The sequence below is a fragment of the Melopsittacus undulatus genome, chromosome 1, assembly GCF_012275295.1.
Source record: "Melopsittacus undulatus isolate bMelUnd1 chromosome 1, bMelUnd1.mat.Z, whole genome shotgun sequence".
NCBI classification, from domain to species: Eukaryota; Metazoa; Chordata; class Aves; order Psittaciformes; family Psittaculidae; genus Melopsittacus; species Melopsittacus undulatus.
This window is the reverse complement of record NC_047527.1, coordinates 103,609,063-103,628,881: the sequence shown is the minus strand read 5'-3', so window position 1 is coordinate 103,628,881 and position 19,819 is coordinate 103,609,063. Positions and strand designations below refer to the sequence as shown.

The 19,819-nt window shown below is 39.6% G+C and overlaps 1 protein-coding gene across 2 annotated transcripts in view; it reads left to right on the top strand.

The window, feature by feature from the left end:
• Positions 1-18,628, top strand: part of XYLB (xylulokinase) — an 83,341-nt gene extending 64,713 nt beyond the window's left edge. The window contains exons 16-19 of one of the 2 annotated variants that reach the window (XM_005150028.3): positions 3,686-3,744; positions 7,541-7,628; positions 9,882-9,976; positions 18,361-18,628. In XM_005150028.3, the coding sequence (XP_005150085.2) occupies positions 3,686-3,744; positions 7,541-7,628; positions 9,882-9,976; positions 18,361-18,444 (326 nt within the window). In that variant the 3' untranslated portion in view covers positions 18,445-18,628. The remainder of the gene's footprint in view (positions 1-3,685; positions 3,745-7,540; positions 7,629-9,881; positions 9,977-18,360) is intronic. The other variant, XM_031049799.2, reaches the window with a different exon arrangement.
• The last annotated feature ends 1,191 nt before the right edge of the window (positions 18,629-19,819 follow it).

Sequence of the window (19,819 nt, the reverse complement as noted above, 5' to 3'; positions counted from 1 at the left end):
GAGATGAACTTTAATTCTTGATCGCTCATTTCTTGCTGGATCTCTGTGAAAGGCAAAATGGGGACTGTTGTGTGAGTAGTAACATACATAGAGTGGGCTGACTTCTCAGCCTTGTATGAAAAGGTGCCTTTTGCTGTGTCTTCCCTCATAATAGAGATGCTGGGGAGGGACTCTTCATTAGGGACTGTAGTGATAGGACAAGGGGTAATGGGTTAAAATTTAAACAGGGGAGGTTTAGATTGGATATAAGGAAGAAATCCTTTACTGTTAGGGTGGTGAGGCACTGGAATGGGTTGCCCAGGGAGGTAGTGAATGCTCCATCCCTGGCAGTGTTCAAGGCCATTCAAGGCCAGGTTGGACAGAGCCTTGGGTGATATGGTTTAGTGTGAGGTGTCCCTGCCCATGGCAGCGGGGTTGGAACTTGATGATCTTAAGGCCCTTTCCAACCCTAACTATTCTATGATTCTGTGATTGTATAAGTGAACATCATTACTTGGATTTTCCCTGCTCCTCCAGTCCAGTGGGAATTGTTATTTTCACAGTTTTGTTAGATCAGTAGCCATGTTCCACAGCAGATAACAGATCTGTAGAAGGTGTGTATATTGCAGGATGACACTATGCCATGTGCAGCTGTGAGTGCTTTCCAGATAGGGTTAAAATTCTCTATCAGCTCTCTAAAAATCATTAGTTTTTAAATAGGAAGGAAATAAACTGGTTGGTTAGGTACTACGCAGGGAGCTTTTAATTAAAAGATGTTTAAATCTGATTCAGCTGTCAAAGAATTGAATTCATGAATTATGTTTGCTACAGTTGTTTATTTTTTTTAGTAACACTGTATTTTCTGTGCACTGCCCTAGGGGATAGATGGTAGCTCCTGACAGATTCAAACACAGCTGGCTGAGAACACTGCTAGTGATGGATGAACGATGTCTTTGTTAATGCCCCTGTATACATAAATGATGGGCTTTATTTATTTATTTATGAGATGTATCCAATTACACATCTTGGAGCAAATGTCTACACTTCAGTAAAGCGCATAATATTGGCATTAAAAAGACAACCTCTGAAATCAGTGATCAATGCATTTTCCTTGCTCTCCAGAGAGAGATTGAAGTAAAAGGCAGACCTAAAATTCAGCAAATTCAAGTAAGTTCTTCTTTTGCGACCTACTCCTCATCTGTAAGAAGTGACTGAAAGTCAATCAGGGAATCTGTTGTCTCTGCTCTGGTGCGCTGGCTTCACATAAGACCACTCTTCCACATGGCCTGGATGAATCAGTCCCACTGGCAGAGAGGTCAGATTCTGTTGTCAGTCATGGCTAAGGTTTGCTAGGCTGTTATCTACTGGGATATGTTTTGGTGAAGTGAGCCTAATTGTTTGAAATGGAGGAGAATGAATGGTTTTGTTGTTCATGTAGCTTCAGCATAGGATTTTGTTTTTTTTACAGTTCATGTGCATTCATGAACTGATCCAATTTAGAACTTGAAATGTCCAACATTACAAACTTTGCAGTGTAAATCAATTTAGTTTATTTTATCATGTAGGTTAGCTACATACTGAAATAATTTTTAGCATTTTCCTATGAAAGGATTAGTCTGGATTAAGATGGATGTGCAGGTAATCAGGGTGTTAAACACTTTTAGACTTGAGATCTGTTATAGTTATGGCATAAATTGATAACATAGCCAAAAATCGCATCTTCTGACCTAGCAAGGAGTAAGTCTCATGTCCAGTCCTTGATTCCCAAAGCAAGCATGTTATATGTTACAGGGCCACTGAGTCAGGTAGAAGACACAAATCAGCCCTACTGGCCTCAGTGCAAGCAGGTGGCAATATAGACTGACAGAGCTCTGAAACATTTGCAAAGCTGTGGAGCAGGAGCCATGAAACAGAGAGAGCTGGCATGCAGGTGAAAGCCTAAGAAGCAGTTGAGCTAACGTATGTTTGCAGTTTCACAGGAGTGGTTGCTGTTTGGCTTTACCTCTTATATATTGTCCACCCTTCTTCCTTGATGGTAATAGCCTAGCAGTTTATGAAGCCCCTTTGCAGAGGCAGAGAAGTGCAAACAAGCCTTATTCTTCAGTGTTAGCTGCTGTGAAGTGTAGCGAACATGTTTGTTTCTCATTCTGCCTTGCTGGCTGTCTCTGAAATGTGGTGTTTTCATGTTGGATACTGTAGCTCTTCAAGAATCTGTATTTGCAACAAAGTTTAGCAAGACGGAATTGCAACTACTGATCAAATCATTTAGAGTTCAGTTTGGTTTCTAGGAACACAGGCTCACTAGTTATTTTTCACTGGTTTCTGTGCTCTTATGCTGTTGTGATAATCTTGGCAGGGATCTGTCACTCTGTGTTGGCATAATTGAAACTCGTTTTCCCTGAGGAATCACTCTGCTGTTTGTTTTATTTGTTTACTGACATTGACAGAGATCCTAATGGCTTTTAAAACCCAATTTGTGCATCACTGAATATCCTCCAAAGAGGAAAATAAAATTAAATTTATCAGCAAAATAGGGTCCCCCATGCAAGGCTTTGTCTGGGTCTTAGACTCCACCTGAGCATGTAGCTCTGTGTCTAGATCTGGCAGAGTGAGCTGCCTCTTTTGTTTGTTTCCAGTTCTGTCTTCAGGGCTTTTCTCATTAAGATACTTGAAAGGACAAATGACAATAAGTTATTTAGGGCATCAGTATAAGTTGACCAAGCTTGCCTTGTGAGAAATAAATTAACTTTTATTAAAAAGGAGATTAAGATAACAAAACAATAATCACAGTAAAATTCCGCTTTTGGGAGGGCATACATGATGGTATCATTTCCTATTGTCATAAATCAGGTTAATTGTTTAGGTTTTTATTTTTTTTTTTAAATGTACAGTATCAAAGTATTTATGCATGTATTTTGTTTTAAGCCCTTAAAGAATTTCAGTGAGATCATCTGGACTACTTGCATTCATAATGCCTTGCTGAAGTGCAGTTATGGATAAATGTATGGCTTATCACATTCCGTGCTCCACAGGAGCATGCACACAAATAAATGATGAGGCACAGGACAGACGTTCAGGAATGTGAGAAGGAAAGGTGGGTTTCTTTAGAGACTAAAGAATACAGGATAATTTATTTTTATCATCCCCAGAGCTGTGGGTTTGCACTGGATGAAGATTCAGATACTTTTTCTTTTATTGAAGTGACTTAGACCATTTCTAATTACCTTTCGACACACTTCCTTGTCATTCAAGCAGATAGGGATTGCCCAGATTTAGTGAGCTCTGACTGTGAACGTCACAAGGAGATAAGTTTAAAAATATTGCTGATTTTAAAGGTTATCTGTCAGTTTGTATATGTACAGCTATGAGCCAAACCAATCTGACCTCAAACCAGAGCTCCGTAGTATGATAACACTCTGCCTTTCATACTGTATATCGCTTTTGTAAATCTCCCTGACTTTGATAGCACTATAATAGTAATAGATCTGCAATATTTATGTTGCCTCTTCTCAGGAAGTGTTCTAATGTGCCTTGGAAAGGTGGGTAATTAGTCTTATCTCCTTTTTTACAGAAGGTAAATCAGAGGTACAGGGAGAGAACCCAGATCACCTGACTCCCTGCTCCTTTTTCTCATTGCTTGGTTCAGTAGTACTAATCTCGACAATATGCGCTTTCAATCTGATCTATATGTTGTATTACATTGCAGTGCCCAGAACAAGGATTTTGGCTACTGGTGGTGCATCACACAATAGAAAGATCTTACAGGTAAGAAGAAAATTGAATACTTTGCTTTAACTTGCAGTTACATTTTCATTTTCATTTTGCTGTACTGAATCCAAATCAGTGCAGCTGCACAGGAATGTGTGGAAATGGGATAATGAATCTACTGCAGGTCTTCGGGGCTTTTCTTCAGGTTTAGTGTGGAAACTGTTAGCCCAGTGCTTCTTACACTTGACTAGTTCTATGAATGTGTGTATCCGAAGCTCTGTGATTTCCTGGTCTCATTACTTAAATCAATCAGCAATGAAATCAATAAGAGACTTGATACAAATTCTTGAGATTTTTGTGGTTTTTGTCATTCAGATCAAAGTTGGACTATTTGTTTAAACTGGAGTGTGGTTATGCTGGTGTTGAACACTCAAAAAATTCCACTTCAAACAAACAAAATCCTCCATACAAACCTCAAAACCCTGCCCTTGCTGCTCTGAGTATTTGTTACTTGTTAACATCATGCCACATACTGAGGGGAAGCTACTCTTTTGCATAGTCTGTCCTCCCTCTTCCCAACTTCCCCTTCTGCTGCTGTTGCTGCACATACAGGCATGGTTAAGATCATCCATCCATCTTTTCAGGAACAGACTACCAGGTGTTTTTACCTGTTGAGATCTGGCAAAACCTTGCTGACACATAGTAAGAGGCCTCTCACCTGGCTTTTACTAGCACAAAACTAGACAACTGGATTGGGATTCATCTTGCCCAAATTCAGTCATCTGTGATGTTGTGTATATGATCTGTCAATCCTGTAATAGTCAGGAGAGATCCAGTCAGTTACATTATAAAGGAAACCGGATGGTGTCTTGACTTACCAAATGTATGTGTCTCTCTCTGAGTGAACCTGAGAGCTTTCTGCACTCCACTGACTGTCTTGACGAGATTCCCTTTGACTACAGGTTCCAACATTGAGCCTGGAGGTAGACATTTACACCAAAAGGTACCTGACTTAATCTTGGGCTAAGTCATGGCACTGGAGTTGATCAGCAACAGGGTGAATTGGTTTCTGGAGATGCTAATCCATTTCCATCAGCTAAAGAAAGTCTAGAGACCAGCTTTGACTAGTACCGTACTTTGACAGTAATAATCATATGAAAGGAAGGTCATCTGCTCTGCAAAACCTGAGCTGGACTAAATGGAGGTTGAAGAGCAAAGAGTGAAAAACTGTCTTTCTCCTAAGGCATCTAAAACATGTTTGTATAACCATTGGTTGTACAGCTGATTAGGACACAGCAAATTTGGCATGTTTTGCCTGTAGATGTCACTTCTCTTCATCTGCTTTGGTTATTTTGCTTAAGAACTTGACGTTAGAAAATTAACTGATAGGTTAATTGCTTAAAACATTGGTCCCTGCTGGGGTAATTCTACTAAGAATATGTCAGGAAAGAGATTGGATTAATAGATGAGTTTGTTTTTAAAGCTGCATTTCCAATTTAGGTCCCAGGAGTATCTCATTTCTGTGGAATATAGACAGAGAACAGAATGGTTTTATAGCATGTAATTCTGCAGCACAGCTGAAAAATCGTGGAGATGGGGGAGTGGTGGCTGTGGTGCTCGCTCTTCACATGTAACAATGCAGCTGCTTTTAAAACTCCTTAGAAGTGTCTTAAAATAATATGATCAATACAGTGTCATCCACTTAATTCAATCACTGGTTAATTGGATCCTTCTTTTTAATTTAATCAGAACCTCAGAAACCGCATAAGTTGCGTGAAGAGTAACAGCTTCCTCCCTTATCATGGTCAATTTTGGATAATTTGTTCCAGGGCTACAAAAGGCTATCATTTAATTAACATTCGGTAACTCCTATATTTTACACTGCAAAGGAGGCAACTTAGGAAAATCTGTTAAAAAGAAAAAATATAGTAGGGCAGCTTCTCTGCGGTTCTGGGAAGCTTTTTATAACAGATGTGGGCCTTGATTAATGACCACATGAAACACTGAAATATTTTTAAAAGTAAAACCTCTAACAGTTTCTTTAAAAGTTATTAATGGGAGATACCACAGTTTCAAATGACTTCCTGAATATATGAACTTTGAATAATTTTAACTTTATAATGACGTGACACAAAAGGTAGTTGTTATTTGTAGTATTAGAGCACTTATTAGCATTCAGTATAGAGCTGCATTGTATAAGGCTCTGCGGAGATGCAGAATAGACCTGTGTTGTCCAAAGGAATGTACAATTCAAGCTTAAGAAAAGAAATACCTATCAGAGTTGGGATGAAGAAGCAGATGGGGAATGTGCTGAAACACTACAGTAGTATTGCCTGGCAGGATGGGCAGTGGAACCAGCATTCTGTGACCTTGTAATTTCCAAAGGGTTTCTTAATAGATACTGTGATTTATTTTCCATATGTCTTCTAGCATCGAAGCTCATGTACTGCTCAATACTTGCGTGCAAGTGAAGTTAGACATTACTGACCTGGCTATCTTATTAGAAGAGTGTTTTAAGTGTATAATCTTGGGCTTTCATTGGATTCTAGTGAGCAGCCAGCCACCTTTGTTTAATATTATAATAATTGGTGACTTTCAAAGGTTTTGATTTGCAGATTCCCTACAAACTTTCAGAGAAAGAGGCAAAATCCTTTAAAAAACCTCACATGCTATTTTTGTCTGTAGCCTATAAGAACTGAATTTCTTGGTCATCTTTTATGAAGCCATGGGGCCCATGATAGGTAGGGCTCTGGATTCCTGGGTCAGGGTTGTATATCACTAGTTCAAATAGTTTGTATTCCTGGGCACTCTGTCTTTATTTAGATTTAATTGCCTGGATGTAAATCGGGTGATTCTTTGTTCCTTTTGGCAAAAGTAATAAAACCAGCACAAGTTAAATCTGAATTGTTACCTGCTTCTCACAGTGCTCAGCCCGAGGGACACTTGCCATCCTGGATGGAGTTTGTTGACAATATTTTTTGAAAAGTGTTATTGAACTTCCTGTGTCCCTATCCAAATATGTCTTAATTTTTCCCCTTTTGTATCTGTTTTCTTAAACCTACACTGTGGGGAAGAGCATATGTACTCAGTGAATGCACAATGCCTGGTATTTATTTCAGTGCAGAACAATGTGTGGTCGAATATCTTTAGTGTCTGATACCATAATAAATTCTTTGCCTGTAAAATTTTCTTTGTATAGTTCAAGCCAAGTTGAGAAGTGACTTGGTACATCTTCATAGCTCAGGATGCCTTGAATACAGGAAAATTCCTGGTAAATGTAGACTGTAACCAGCTCACATGTCATTCTTCCTGCTAACCCTAATATGATGGGAATGGTGGAGGTGACGAAGACAGGCTTAGCAGGCCTTCAGTCTGCTGGAACTTCTATTTTATCAAAGTTAAGAACTGAGAACCCATGACTGGTTCCTTTTTCCTTCCTTCCTGCTTGGCTCAGACATAAATGTGATGGAAGAAAACAGGCACCAGTTGTGGATTCCTGAGCAGATCTCCTTGATTACATCTCCTTGATCTAAGTCTTTGGCATGGGCTGGTTATGTGGGCTTATGAGGGAGGCAGTGCTTAAAACCAGACTCCTTTGAACTTGCAATAAAGAGATCTGGCGAGAAATGGGACTTGATTTCCTGGCTGCAGTTACAGCTCTAGCTCAGATTTACCAGTATCGTTTTGTGTGATAAACTCAGGACTCATCATTTCCTGCAGCGCTTCTTTCCCTGGGTACCCAAATGCTTGTCTGGTGTGTATGGTAGTTATTTGTTTTCCTGAGCAGTGATAGGGGATTGCTTATCCCTTATTATTCATGGACATATGTAACCGATGCTTTGGTACTTCTCAGGTCCTGTCTGACGTGTTCAATGCACCAGTGTATACTATTGATACCACCAACTCTGCTTGTTTAGGAAGTGCTTACAGAGCAATTCACGGTAAGACTGTGAGGAGATACTTCTGAGTGGTCTGGGCATTTAATTTCAGTTGATTAATACTTGGGATTAACATTACTGGAAAAGAGGGGAGAATAAAGCTGTGTGGATCTGACTGAAAGGTCGCTCAGGTCAAAGAGGGTTTTTTGCTCTTAGTACACTTGGATTAGGCCCAAGAATAACACTTACGTTATAATTCAAATCTGGTGGCTGCTTCTGAGCCAATGGATAGGGCCTGAAAACTGTTGATACTGTTTGGCTACTAGAAAAAACTGTTGGCTACTACAGAGGAAGGCCTAGGACCTTAATGTGTTGAGTGGCTGCCTTGATGTGCCACTCTTCAGGTAATACAGCCAACTGAAAGTGCTAGTGTAGCTTGCTGCCCTGCTTTGTGGACCAGGCTGTGAACCAGGTTGCTAAAATGTCAAACCAGACAAAAGATCAGTGCAAGCAAAGAAGACCAGAGAGGGCAGGGATGACATAACCAGGAGTATTGCTGGCCAAGTAAATGTTTTTCAACCTGTATGTATCTTCCAGCTTTTAAATGTCAAGATGAAGGATACGCAAGGTGTCCTGGGCTCCATGCGCTTTCTCTTGTAAAAGCATAAAGCTTGGAATACTCTTAGGTTCACCAGTCATTTTGCTTGCTGTACTACATCACTCCTTGTAATGCAATAGTCTGAGTCCCAGATTTAAAATGTTAATTAACTTATATCTATTAATGCATGCAGATGTATATTAAGGGTGGGCCCTCAGCCATTTAAGAGTTGAATCCCAGGCAGGAGATTTTATTCCTATATTTAAAACAGTTCCTAATATCTTACAACTAAACAAGTCAAGGACTGTGTATCAAATTCTTAAGTCCTTATTTAGGTTGAATTTTGTTAGCCTTAGTTTTTTTATTAGAACCTTTAGGATTTGGACGTGAAGACATGGACAGCTTCAATACGAATTCATGTAAGATCATGGGATTGCAGCAAGCATGGAAAAGATAACATCAGCCATCAGAAGAAATCAGCCAGGTTTTAATTTTAGAAGCAAATTCTGCTGTCACGTTATAGCATCTGAACACTACATGCTCTCTTGCATTTGAAAACAGCACAGAAAATCGCACAGTGAAAACTTGACTAGATGTGTTTAATACACTCAGCATGCTCTTCTGTTTATTTCCAAAAAATACACAAGGGTTTTGACAAGCAAAGTATGCTTTTGCAGGACAGCAGAAACAGTCCTGTTAGATTATCAGTATGTTTGAAGCCATAAGACCATTTTTCCACCTTGGGGGGCAAGTGTCTGAGCTGTTTTTCTCTGTACTCAAACTTTGCTCACTGCTTCAGAAGCCGGCAGAAGCTTCCCAGCACCTAATGCTGCAGGCAAATTCCTTGTCCATGAATGCATGTAAAATGTGAATCTGTCATTAAAGTTTGTACACATATTTCGTGTGTATGGAAGATGAGTATTCCCTCTGCCAGTTTGGCATATGAAATCTTGAGGCTTGGTTGACAGAGCGTTTGAGAGAAGATTTCAGATGCCATGCTGATGGAGGGACTCCTTAGCTCAGATATTCTGCCAGCCAAGCCTCAGGGGTTTGCAGTGTGTGTTTCTAAATGGCATTTTTGATTGATGCTTTCAGCTGACTCACTCTTGGCCTGGCAAAGGAATTGAGTAAAAGTGAAGACTTGCTAATATAAATGAAATATTGATGGCAAGGGTTTCTTAATAATATTGCCGTGTACAAGTAGGGTGTTCCACAGTTAGCCTGGGGTACTTAGTAGGTGTACATGGAACTCCTGAAATTGCGATTCACTTGCAAAGCAAAATGCTGTAGTACCAGAACTCCCCTATTATTCTTCTTCCTTATATATAAATGTATTTAATAATTTGCAGGATATTTTCTTGACAGTGTTTTCATTTCTGCTCCTGCTTTTTGTTTAGTCACATTTTGCCCTTGAATCCCTTGCTTCCACATATTTTCCCTGCTGTTTACTATATTGTTGTAGCCATAAATAATTACTGATATTGTTGAGCAGCATTTCTGCTGCTTACGTATTCTCCAGGGTACGAATTGAGTGAGTGGCAAAAACTCAATCACAGAGTCCCAATTTCCTGGGCTAGCGCACAGGAATGTAAGATCTTCTGCCATTTATCCTTCAGTCCTGAATGCTGACCTGACCAGGGAAGATCAATATAATGTATTAATTTGCCAGTCCCTCATCGTGCTTTTTGCATTGATCAGGGTTGTGATTCTTATTGCAGGGCTTGTAGCTGAAACGAATGTGTCCTTGGCTGATGTCGTGAAATTAGCACCAGAGCCTAAATTGGCTGTTACACCAGCTGCTGGGGCTGAGGAGGTGAGCAAGCTTGGGAATACCATTTTTCTTTTAATTTCCTGTCTGCTTCAAAATGTAGTATTTTACTAACTCTTCTAGTAAAATAGATTAACTTAAAAATCATTTGGTTACACAGTTCTTGCTCCTTGTTGTAAAGATAGATTTGATTTGGAGAGATCTTTAGTGCTGTAATGATGCAATGATCTGATCACTCCGTCCAGGTCTGGGAGACTGATTTTTCCAAATGGGTATGATCAAAGAGCAAAATCTGTTCGTCAAGGGACAGAAAAAGTTATAGGTTGAATTTGGATACACGTCAGTCAGATTGTAACTGACAATATTGACAAAATAATCTTGACTGATAGTTTGCAGCAAGCACATGGAAAAAGTCATGGTGATGGTGCTTTCTGGCCTCTTGGAAAACATCCCCCACAAATCCTTCCTGATCTTAAGTAGTGAAAGAGCAATTCTATATCTTTACTTGTAGTTCCCAGTTGCAAAGCATTCCAACTGGAAGGATTCAGTAGGCACAGCTTCAGTACTGTGCTCATCTCAAGGTGAAACCTGTGCTTTGTGGTACTGCATAGATAAAGCAAAAGAAACAGTCATTGTTGCTGACTGTGGTTCCAGCACCTGTAAGACCAGTGCAGCCCTGTACTTCAGGTGTCAAAAGCCTTAGTTTACAACACCTTCTGAAATACCATGTCCAGTAATAAATAAACAATACAATATAATATAGCAAGATTACTAGAACACAAGTTTAAATAACCAAAAGCAAATCTAACTCTGTCAGTTTGAAACTCAGAAACTTTTACATCAATGCAGCCTTACACTCTCCATTTATGAGATTTGGATGTGCCCTAACTACAGGCAACAAGGTTTTAAAGCTTTTATTTAAACTGGGAAATTAATGAGCTGCCAAAACTACTAACTCCCAGCTACATGTGTAGTGGAGCACCAGATATCATCATGAGTAATAATAGAAATGATCATGCTGCATTGTGCCTGCCAGCATATTATTTAATTATTAACTGAGATGGAGGAGCTCAGTAATCAAATAGAAGTCCCCTTCAGAAATATTAAGACATTGAATAATTTAAACTTGATTGATCTGATCTCATTTACTCAACCTTCCCCCCTCATTTTAAAAGATAAAATAATTAACAGCAATGACCTATGTCGTGTGTTCTGCAGCTGAAGCCTTCTGCAGGGAATACACTTCAGGAGCAGATCCCTGGTGTATGATTCGACCTCATGCTGCTGCCCTGTTCCCCCAAAAAATGCTGTCTGCTGAAAAGCTGCCAGGCAGGCTTGTGTGATGCTGGAGAGTGCTCAGAGACCTGCTTTTGACCCCCCAGTGCTGCTTCAGCTATAAAAACTCAAGGGCAGGGAATACAGCTGTCATTCACAGGGGCCTTGCAAGAACAGCAACCACCTTGTACCCCTGCAGCGGCCAAGCTGACCTAGCTGGGGAGATCATTGGGGAATTCATTTACCTCTTTCTATTTTACTGTCTGCATAAAATGGCCTGGAAACTAAAAGAGTTAATTATCTCCCTCTCGATACTTTTCTTCTCCTTTTCCACTTGGTTAGATCTGGCTCTCATAGCACATCTTTTTATTGGTTTTAAATGATGTACAGCAGTGAATTATTGCCCCAGTAGATAAGACTGAATGATAGAGAAAGTAGTGGCCAAACGGCATGTGAAGAAATAACTGTTCCTGCACGTTAAGCTTAGCTTTCCAGCTTCATTCCATTAAAAGCAGCTTCTTGCAATTACATATTCCACACCATTTTTTTAAACTTTCCTGTCTTATAATTTTGCAGTTGATGGTGGATTCCCTGGCTAGTTTCATGGCTGTGAAACTGCAGAAAGCCAGAGGGCCTGTCAGTAATACAGTGTGTTAGCATGAACAGTGCAGTAAAAATTCATAATGTGATGAGTCAGTTTGATTCTGTTTTTTACAGAGCTGCATCGCCCTGTCCATCCAATTTCATTCTGTTGAGGTTAGAGCCTTTCACTTAAATGATGGTTCTTTTTATAAACTTCAAAGTCGTCCTGAGGTTAAGTTCTGTCTCACTGAGGAGCTCATCTGAAAGAGTCTGGCTAACCAATGTGAAATTCCCCGGACCACTTTCCTACATTTTTTGGACAGCTACAGCTAAATCTTGGCAGGGTGGAGAAAAAACAGGTCATAACACAGCAATCTGCTCTGATTTCATCCTTTCTTCCTGGTATAGGTTGGAGACAACATGTGTTAGATCATTGGAGAGAGGAAAACCTCCTATAGAAAAAGGTCAAACACGACAGTTTGATGCAGCTTACTCTTCATTGCCAAGGCTTATGCACGCAGTAGGGGTTTCCAGGAACCAAAAATGCAAAAAGTGTTTCTTTGATTGCTGAGGGATCGTTTGTGATAATGAATGTGAGTTCAGAAAGGAAGGGCAGGGCACACAAAACCGCTCTTCTGATTCAATTAAACCGATGGGCAGGTAAAATAGAATAAAGTCTCAAAATGGGGTGCATAGAGCTTGTGATGGGTGATGAATTAGTAGTTATTGGAAACTGAAGTCACATAAGCTCCAGTTTGTCTGGCAAAAATGTGACTTTATCCTGTAGCAGACCATCCTGCCTTGAAGAGACCATTTCAGAGAGGGTAAATCCCTCTCTCTGGCTGTGACCCCAAGTCTCTTAGCTGAACTTGATTTCACAGTAAATTTGTATGGTGTGGGGTCTCACTTGAACTTGTTTCTAATTATGTCATAAGATATTCTGGTGGGAGCCACTGTGGTGATGGTCTTTGGTCAGTTACTCAACCAGGGTAGCTGAAGTCAGTCATCTGTGGGTTAATCCTCCTTCCCTATTTTAAGAATAGCAAAAATTAAAGAGTCATCTCTTGTCTTTGGAGCCTCCTCTCCACCCCCTCCCTTGGAGAAAGACTAATCAGAGCCACTAAGCATGACCAGAAATAACCAGGAGATTCTTAAGCAGTAAGTATCTTTTACAGACAGAAAGAACCTATTATTCCAGCATTAGAATTCAGATTTATTTTAGTAATCTATTAAAACAGAGATGGTTGGCTAGTGGGTTAATTAAGCAAAAAAGCATGAGAGAGAACATGATTATCTGGAGTTGGATCACTTGTGCTTATACATTCCATGTGCCTAGTGTTAGATTTATTGGGATGTTGTCCTGTAAGGTTTTTTAGGGAGAACGTATAGCACATGACCTTCGGATGCGTATTTTTGATTGCATTATTGACTCTACTGAGATGTATTAATCCTGCAAAAATTCAAGAACGGAAAATGTAGACCTAACTGGTTTTCTTGACTTTGGTAAATTGCCTTGTAAGTAGGGGGATTTCTAGAAGTGACCCCATTACCCAGGAAGGTTATAATGACTTAGTTATTGATTTAAAATAATGATATTTTTTGTTGAGTTAGATTTTTGAGGGGGGAGGTTATTTTCCAGAATTGGTTTAGGTTGCTAATTTACTGCAAAGTAGGTAATAATAATACAACCACCAAAATATAATAGGTATTGATGAGAGTTTGATTAAGGTGATTTGTGTAGCCAATATTTTTTTTAACCTATTAAACTGATTAAGATAGGCTTGCAGAATGAGTATCTGAAGTAAATAAAGTAACTGTTGGAGGTATGGTTCCTTGGAGGAGTCTTCAGAGTATTTCAGCACACTGTCATACTCTTTCTGCTTTACAAGTATTCTTTCCGTGTTAAGAAAGGTGAACAACCGCTATGACTTAAAAATAAAATACCTGTAACTCTTGATTTCTCAGGCAAATCTCTTGAGTAATTTGAGTTTTTGTTTTTTAAAGAAAGGGACCTATCAGAAGTAGTGTTTGTAAGAGACTGATTAATTTTAACTATTCAACATAGATTAAATGTACTAGGGTAGATTAAAATTAGATAATCACCAGTATTACCTTTGTAATTTGTAAATTTTGAGCTGCTCTAATCATTGGCTAACATACCACTGCAGGAGACAGAAGGATCCATGTAGATTGTTGCTTGCTGTAATAGTTTGTAGCTGGTTTTCTTCTAGAGAGTGGCAGGACAAAAGTAAAAGCCCTGTTGAATTCATAGAATCATAAAATAGTTAGGGTTGGAAAGGACCTTAAGATCATCTAGTTCCAACTCCCCTGCCACGGGCAAGAAAACCTTGCACTAGACCATGCCATCTAAGGCTCTCTCCAACCTGGCCTTGAGCACTGCCAGGGAAGTAGCATTCACAACTTCCCTGTGCATCATGTCTTTATATTTCAGGGGGTTTTATTTCCTCTATTATCAACTACACCAAATGGAAAAAGGAAATGAGCAAGTTTTACCAGTGGCTCAGAGGTTTTGTTGGTTTTTGCATTTGGTCCCAAGCACTGCTCTGGTACCTGTAAGAAGCAGAAGGCTAAAGAGCTGATAGTGAAGAAACTATTATTCAAGCTGCCAGAAGAGCAATCTTCTTTGCAGTATTGACATAAGACTGCTACATACAGAAACCTCTACTCTACTGTTGAGCCAACACAGGCAAGACAACAATCTACAACTCAAATTTAGCTTGAAGTGATTCTTTTATTAGTCTCTCAAGAAGAGTCATCTATTTGCTGACTTAACAAGTCATAGGCTGGTGCCGTGGTGAGAGGTGGTATGAGGATGACATATTTGATTTGCACAAGGTAACACTTATTTGAATGTGTTTTCCAGGCAGGGCAGGTTAAGTTATTCCTTATTATAATGCAGTATTTATCATTAGCATTTTCTTAGTTATTTGTGGGACTGTCAGAGTGGGGCCAGATTTTCCCAGGAGAGAAGTTTAGGGTTTGTAAATGAAGCTGTCACAGTAATGCAAAGCCATCTGAGTACTGCTGATGTTGTGGAGTAGGCTACAGAGATAAGCAGGAGAACAGGTCATAATATAGCAAGGACAATTAAATTATGGACAATAATAAGGTTCATGTTGTGATACGTGTAATTGCTTTTGTTAAATATCATGGTTTGATACATTAGGTTTGAGGCTATGACAGACAGGAAATTTATGTTCTTGAGTTTTTATGCATAGAGAGGTCTTTATTCCCTTTGGACCTCAATTATAAAAATAAATCTATATAATTGCCTCAAGATAAAGACCCCTGGTATCACTTATGAGGATTTGCCTGAGGTTCTGCAGGGGCAGTTCAGCTGTAGCAGACACAGTGAAGCATCTTTCACATACTCAGCTGTGTGTGCTCTCAGGCCATATTCTCAGTCAGGGCAGGTGGGCTTTTCTTCTCCATACTTCATGAGAGCTGCTCTGCTTTGGCCCCAAACTTCAGCTGGTGTCAAGCTGGCATATAAAATACTGCTTGTGAAAAGCTTGTAGAAGTGGTGCACTTATCAGCCATGATGTACTGGTGGTAATACAGCCAGATTCCCTGAGGAAAGGAATTTAGGACTTTGTCCTAGCTCTCTGAACTGCACTGCTTTTTACCCCAAAGGAAGAAAAAAACAGAGTACAAGGAACATTCTTAATTTTTTGTTTGCATTTCTTTCAGATGGTCCATAATGCAGCATTCATTTACACTAATGGCCGAGAAGCTTATTGCAAATGCCTGAATTTTGTCAATTAGCAACCTAAGTGCTTAAGTCCAATAAACAGGAAAAGAAACTGTATCAGTAAATGATGTTGTTCATTTATTTTGACACATTTTAATTTAGAATGATGTATTAACAATAATGCTTCCCAGCCTCCTAATAAATATGCTGTTGTGTATTTTGCAGAAATACTGCTGGGTAAGTAATACAGAGCCTGTTTGCTCTGAGCTCACTTACCAATGCAGCTTTGTTATTCTGAATCTTTGCTGAGAAGGGCTTAGGGTTTATCAGATTACTGAATAGCAAAGTAAGGAGTAGAGAGGCTTGGTTATAGATGATTCAGTGAATAAAGGTGCTGGTTTTATTTGGCATACTGATACTGCCAGTTATAGCTACAGTTGCCTGGTCAATATTTTTTGTATTCTGATGTGCATATTTAGGAGAAATGGGAGCAATAATACTCTTTGGGAACATTACAAGGATATATATATATACACACATATATATGTACTTCACTGAGCCTGCAAGGCCCTCATGCGGTTGGTTAAAAGTATCATGCTGAAACAAGTGGCATTTCATAATAGGGGGTAATTTTATTTTCTAACCCCATAAATCCACATAAATCTTCACGGATCTCATATTGCTGTCCTGTGGAGAAGCGGACTCGGGGCACATACATGTTAAGTAACTTGCCCAGGGTCACTGAACAAGTCTGTTGCAGAAGAAGAAACAAGTAGTTTTCTGTGTTTTAATCAGTGAAAGATACTGTAAGACCAGTCAGTCTTACAGTTCTGTCACTGTGAAATGGATCTCACACCATCTCACTAGTCACTGTGAGGTGGATTTTAAAACTCTCATAATGATGCCTTGGCTAGCAAACTTTCCCTTTCCCTTTGCTGTAGATGTTCCTCTTCTTCTCCTCCGTATACTTAATCTGTTGTGGAAATGTACTTTAACTTCTGTAACATCTGACTGTAATAGGAAGGAGTTGATCTAAACAGGGTCCTGCAGAATTTGTCCATTAAGTCTCTGTCATGTGTGCTTGTGGAAGGTGGAAGTGGGAATGAAGAAGTATTTCCAGGTTTCACTGATCAGACTGAAATGATCATTCAGGAAGAGCGAGACACAGAAACTGGACATTTTGCCATTAACTGAAACACAAAACTAAAAGACACATTTTTTTTTATCTCTTAGATTAGCAAACAATGTGATTTTTTATTTTTTTTAATTCCTCTGTGAAAGTGTGACTTGCAGACACTGAGGCTGATGCAGGACTGTACATAAAACTGAGCAAGGACAACTCTGTCTCTTCCTACAGCCTCATAGTTTACACTTGAAATATTTTCCTCCTGAGTTTTTCACGTAAATACATACACAGTTGTTGGCTGTGGCTCTTACCCGGATAAAATGCACTTAAATTGCACTTAAATGCTGGATCTCACTTATTGATGAGAGCAGTAATTCAGTTTACTGGGTATGATTCATTATGGCTCTATAACCTCTGTGAACCTGGAGCCAGAAGCTAGACTGCCCTGATTATGAATAACATCAGTGCAGAGGACTTGTAGACTAGACTGGCGGCCCCTAGGATTCATTGTGGCATGACCTTATGGCATCCTCTTAAAGACTGCTCATGCCTATACCAGACCTCACACTGGCTCCTGGCAGTCCCTTCTTTGTGCTCAAGCTAGCAAATGAGTGAATCTGTTCTGGTATGGCTTATCAAACTACAGATTTTGTTAGATGGACAGTTCAGAAAGAGGAGATAATGAAGGAGGTGTACCTCCAAGATGTAGATGAAGCACAGTTTTAGGTTGGAGCCAGCAGTAGGGCTAGGCTCTGTTCAGGCTTTCTGCAATGTAACCTGGTCACATACTAGCAGCTCATCTTCTATGATGCATCTTGTGAGGAATTTGAAGCAAAGGAGAAAAAAAGAAAAAAGTAACAAATGAAGTAAGTCCTTACATGGATTTTGCCAATATCCAGAAGCATAGGGTATATTTGAATTTGGGTTTTGGATATATCTGAGTCTTAATTCTTCTTTTTATGGTTGTAACAATTAATTCCTGAAGAATTCTAGCTAATGAAATACAAAAAAGCTACTCAGGTTTAGTTGTGGAAAGAAGTTGTGTTTCCATTTGTCCTCCAGAGCATGGGATCAGGGATTGATGAGTCTGGTCATGGAGCAGATTGTAGATGGGAAAATTCATGGCTGTGGAAGGTGTGAGAGAGAGAAGAAGCTCAAATAGTTAGGGAAATAGAGAGTGGCAGGAGAGGGAACGTGAAGTGTATTTTAGAATGATCTGGTCAGCATATTAGCTAAGGAGAACCTTTCTTTTCTGATGGTGGTGTTTGACTGTGCTAGAGGGTGGCAGTGTACTTATTAGCAAGGCCAAAGAGGATGGGACAGAGGCACTGATCCGTTGTGAGGTAGTGGAGGGAGGCAAGGACAGGATTTCTGCCTGGGTGATTAGGACAGATATTACAGAGAGGTTATGTTGAACTGGGAGAGGTGACTTCAATTGAGCTGCTTCCACTGGAAGTAATGACTTCTGCTTATAGCAAGAATGCAGTCACAGTAAGAACCTGTGTGTGTCATAAAATCAATATGCAAAGGAGACGGTAAAAATGACTGTGATATTTGAAGAAGGAAGAACCTGCAGCATTTCCTAAGCAAATTGGGGGGAAAAAAACCACAGACCCTAGGTACCTATGAAGATGCTGCATTTTTCAGGTCTGAAGATGTTTTTTTTTCAACTGTGGCATGATTTAGAAGTCTAATTTTTCAACCTAGACATATTTATTTCTTTTTCCTATTTAGCTCTATCGTCCACTTCTGAAAAGATATGCTGAACTTGAACAGAAGGTTATCTACAACCCAACCTCCTCTTGTCTTGCGAAATAGAAGCAGACAAAATTTATAAGTTGGCTGGAGTGGACTCCCAAGGAGAAGATCAGAGAAGATTTGCTCAGAATTTACTGGAGTTGTTTAAATCATTTTGCTCCTCTTTCTAGACAAATAATTTTTAAGTGTCTGTGTTTGTGTTGGTGGAAAAAATTACATTGTGATTGAAAACCTGATTAAAAAAGCATCATATTGCTCTGTGTGTTTGTGACTTCAATTTTTCTTAGGTACTTTTTGCGTCATCTTCACTGTTTAGCTGGATGACAAAGTCAAGTTCCTTGTATAAATCACTCTATCCACCTCTGTCAGCTTTGATTTCATGTGTTTAGCATGGCAGCCTCTGCATGAGGTTCTGACACAATATCTTAATTCTACAACTTCTGCTCAAGTTGTTTGAGACTATCTTTTTGTACATCTGTAACTCATCAATGTTTGTGTCTTTGCCTCCATAAAACCAACAGAACACAGAAGTATACTGACTTAATTCCATCCTTCTTTAATATGTGGGATATTTGTGGTGTGAAGGCTGATTAAAGTCTTCGAAGACTCCCTGGGATCCTCATAGAAGGTGAATTCTTGTTACATGACACTATGGAAAATCTGTTGTGTGATAAAATATGATGTAGTTGGATTTTATAAATTATGGATAGCACAGAGGCCTTATGATACAGATGCCATTGCAGTGTTTCACTTGGCATCAGTTCTGTAAAAAAAAAGAAAATAAGGGATCAAAAGTGGGAAGTGTTACATGTTTCCTTCCTGTTTCAAAGAGCAGAATCAGTTCATCAGTGCACTGGTTTTAGGGTTATTCCTTTTTCCTTTCCTCCTTCAGGTGTTATGGCTGTGGAACATTTTGTGTTGTCCTGAGGGCAACTGCAAGAATAGGGCTCTGGCATCACTAATATCCCATTTCTTTCTTGGAGATACTGAGCAGAACTGCTGGCTGTCTTACTCCTTTGCTACTCTTTAAACGTTGTAGTCCAGATTAAGCAGCCTCTAGCTGAGAAAATCTAAAGAGAAAATACAAGCCAGGACATTTTTCAGCAGAGACGTATGGAAGTCACAGAATTGGAGTGAACATCCTAGTTCACCCTGTGCAGGTGGGAAGGTTTTACTGCACTATTCTGCAGTGTCAGTATCTTTCCCTTAGGATAAAATTTCTTCTGGGAGTAAACCAGACTTATTTAATGAAAGTGACTGAAGCCTGTCTTCCCTTGTAGAAATGTGCCTAGGAAATAAGCCAGGGAATTGCAGGGAATAGAGGATCTCTACCGAGTATTTGAGAGCTGGATTATAGAGTTGGGTGACTCAGATTTGTACTCTTCATATTAAATTGGCACAGGAGCACTCTCCCTGTCCCTACCTGACCTCTGTG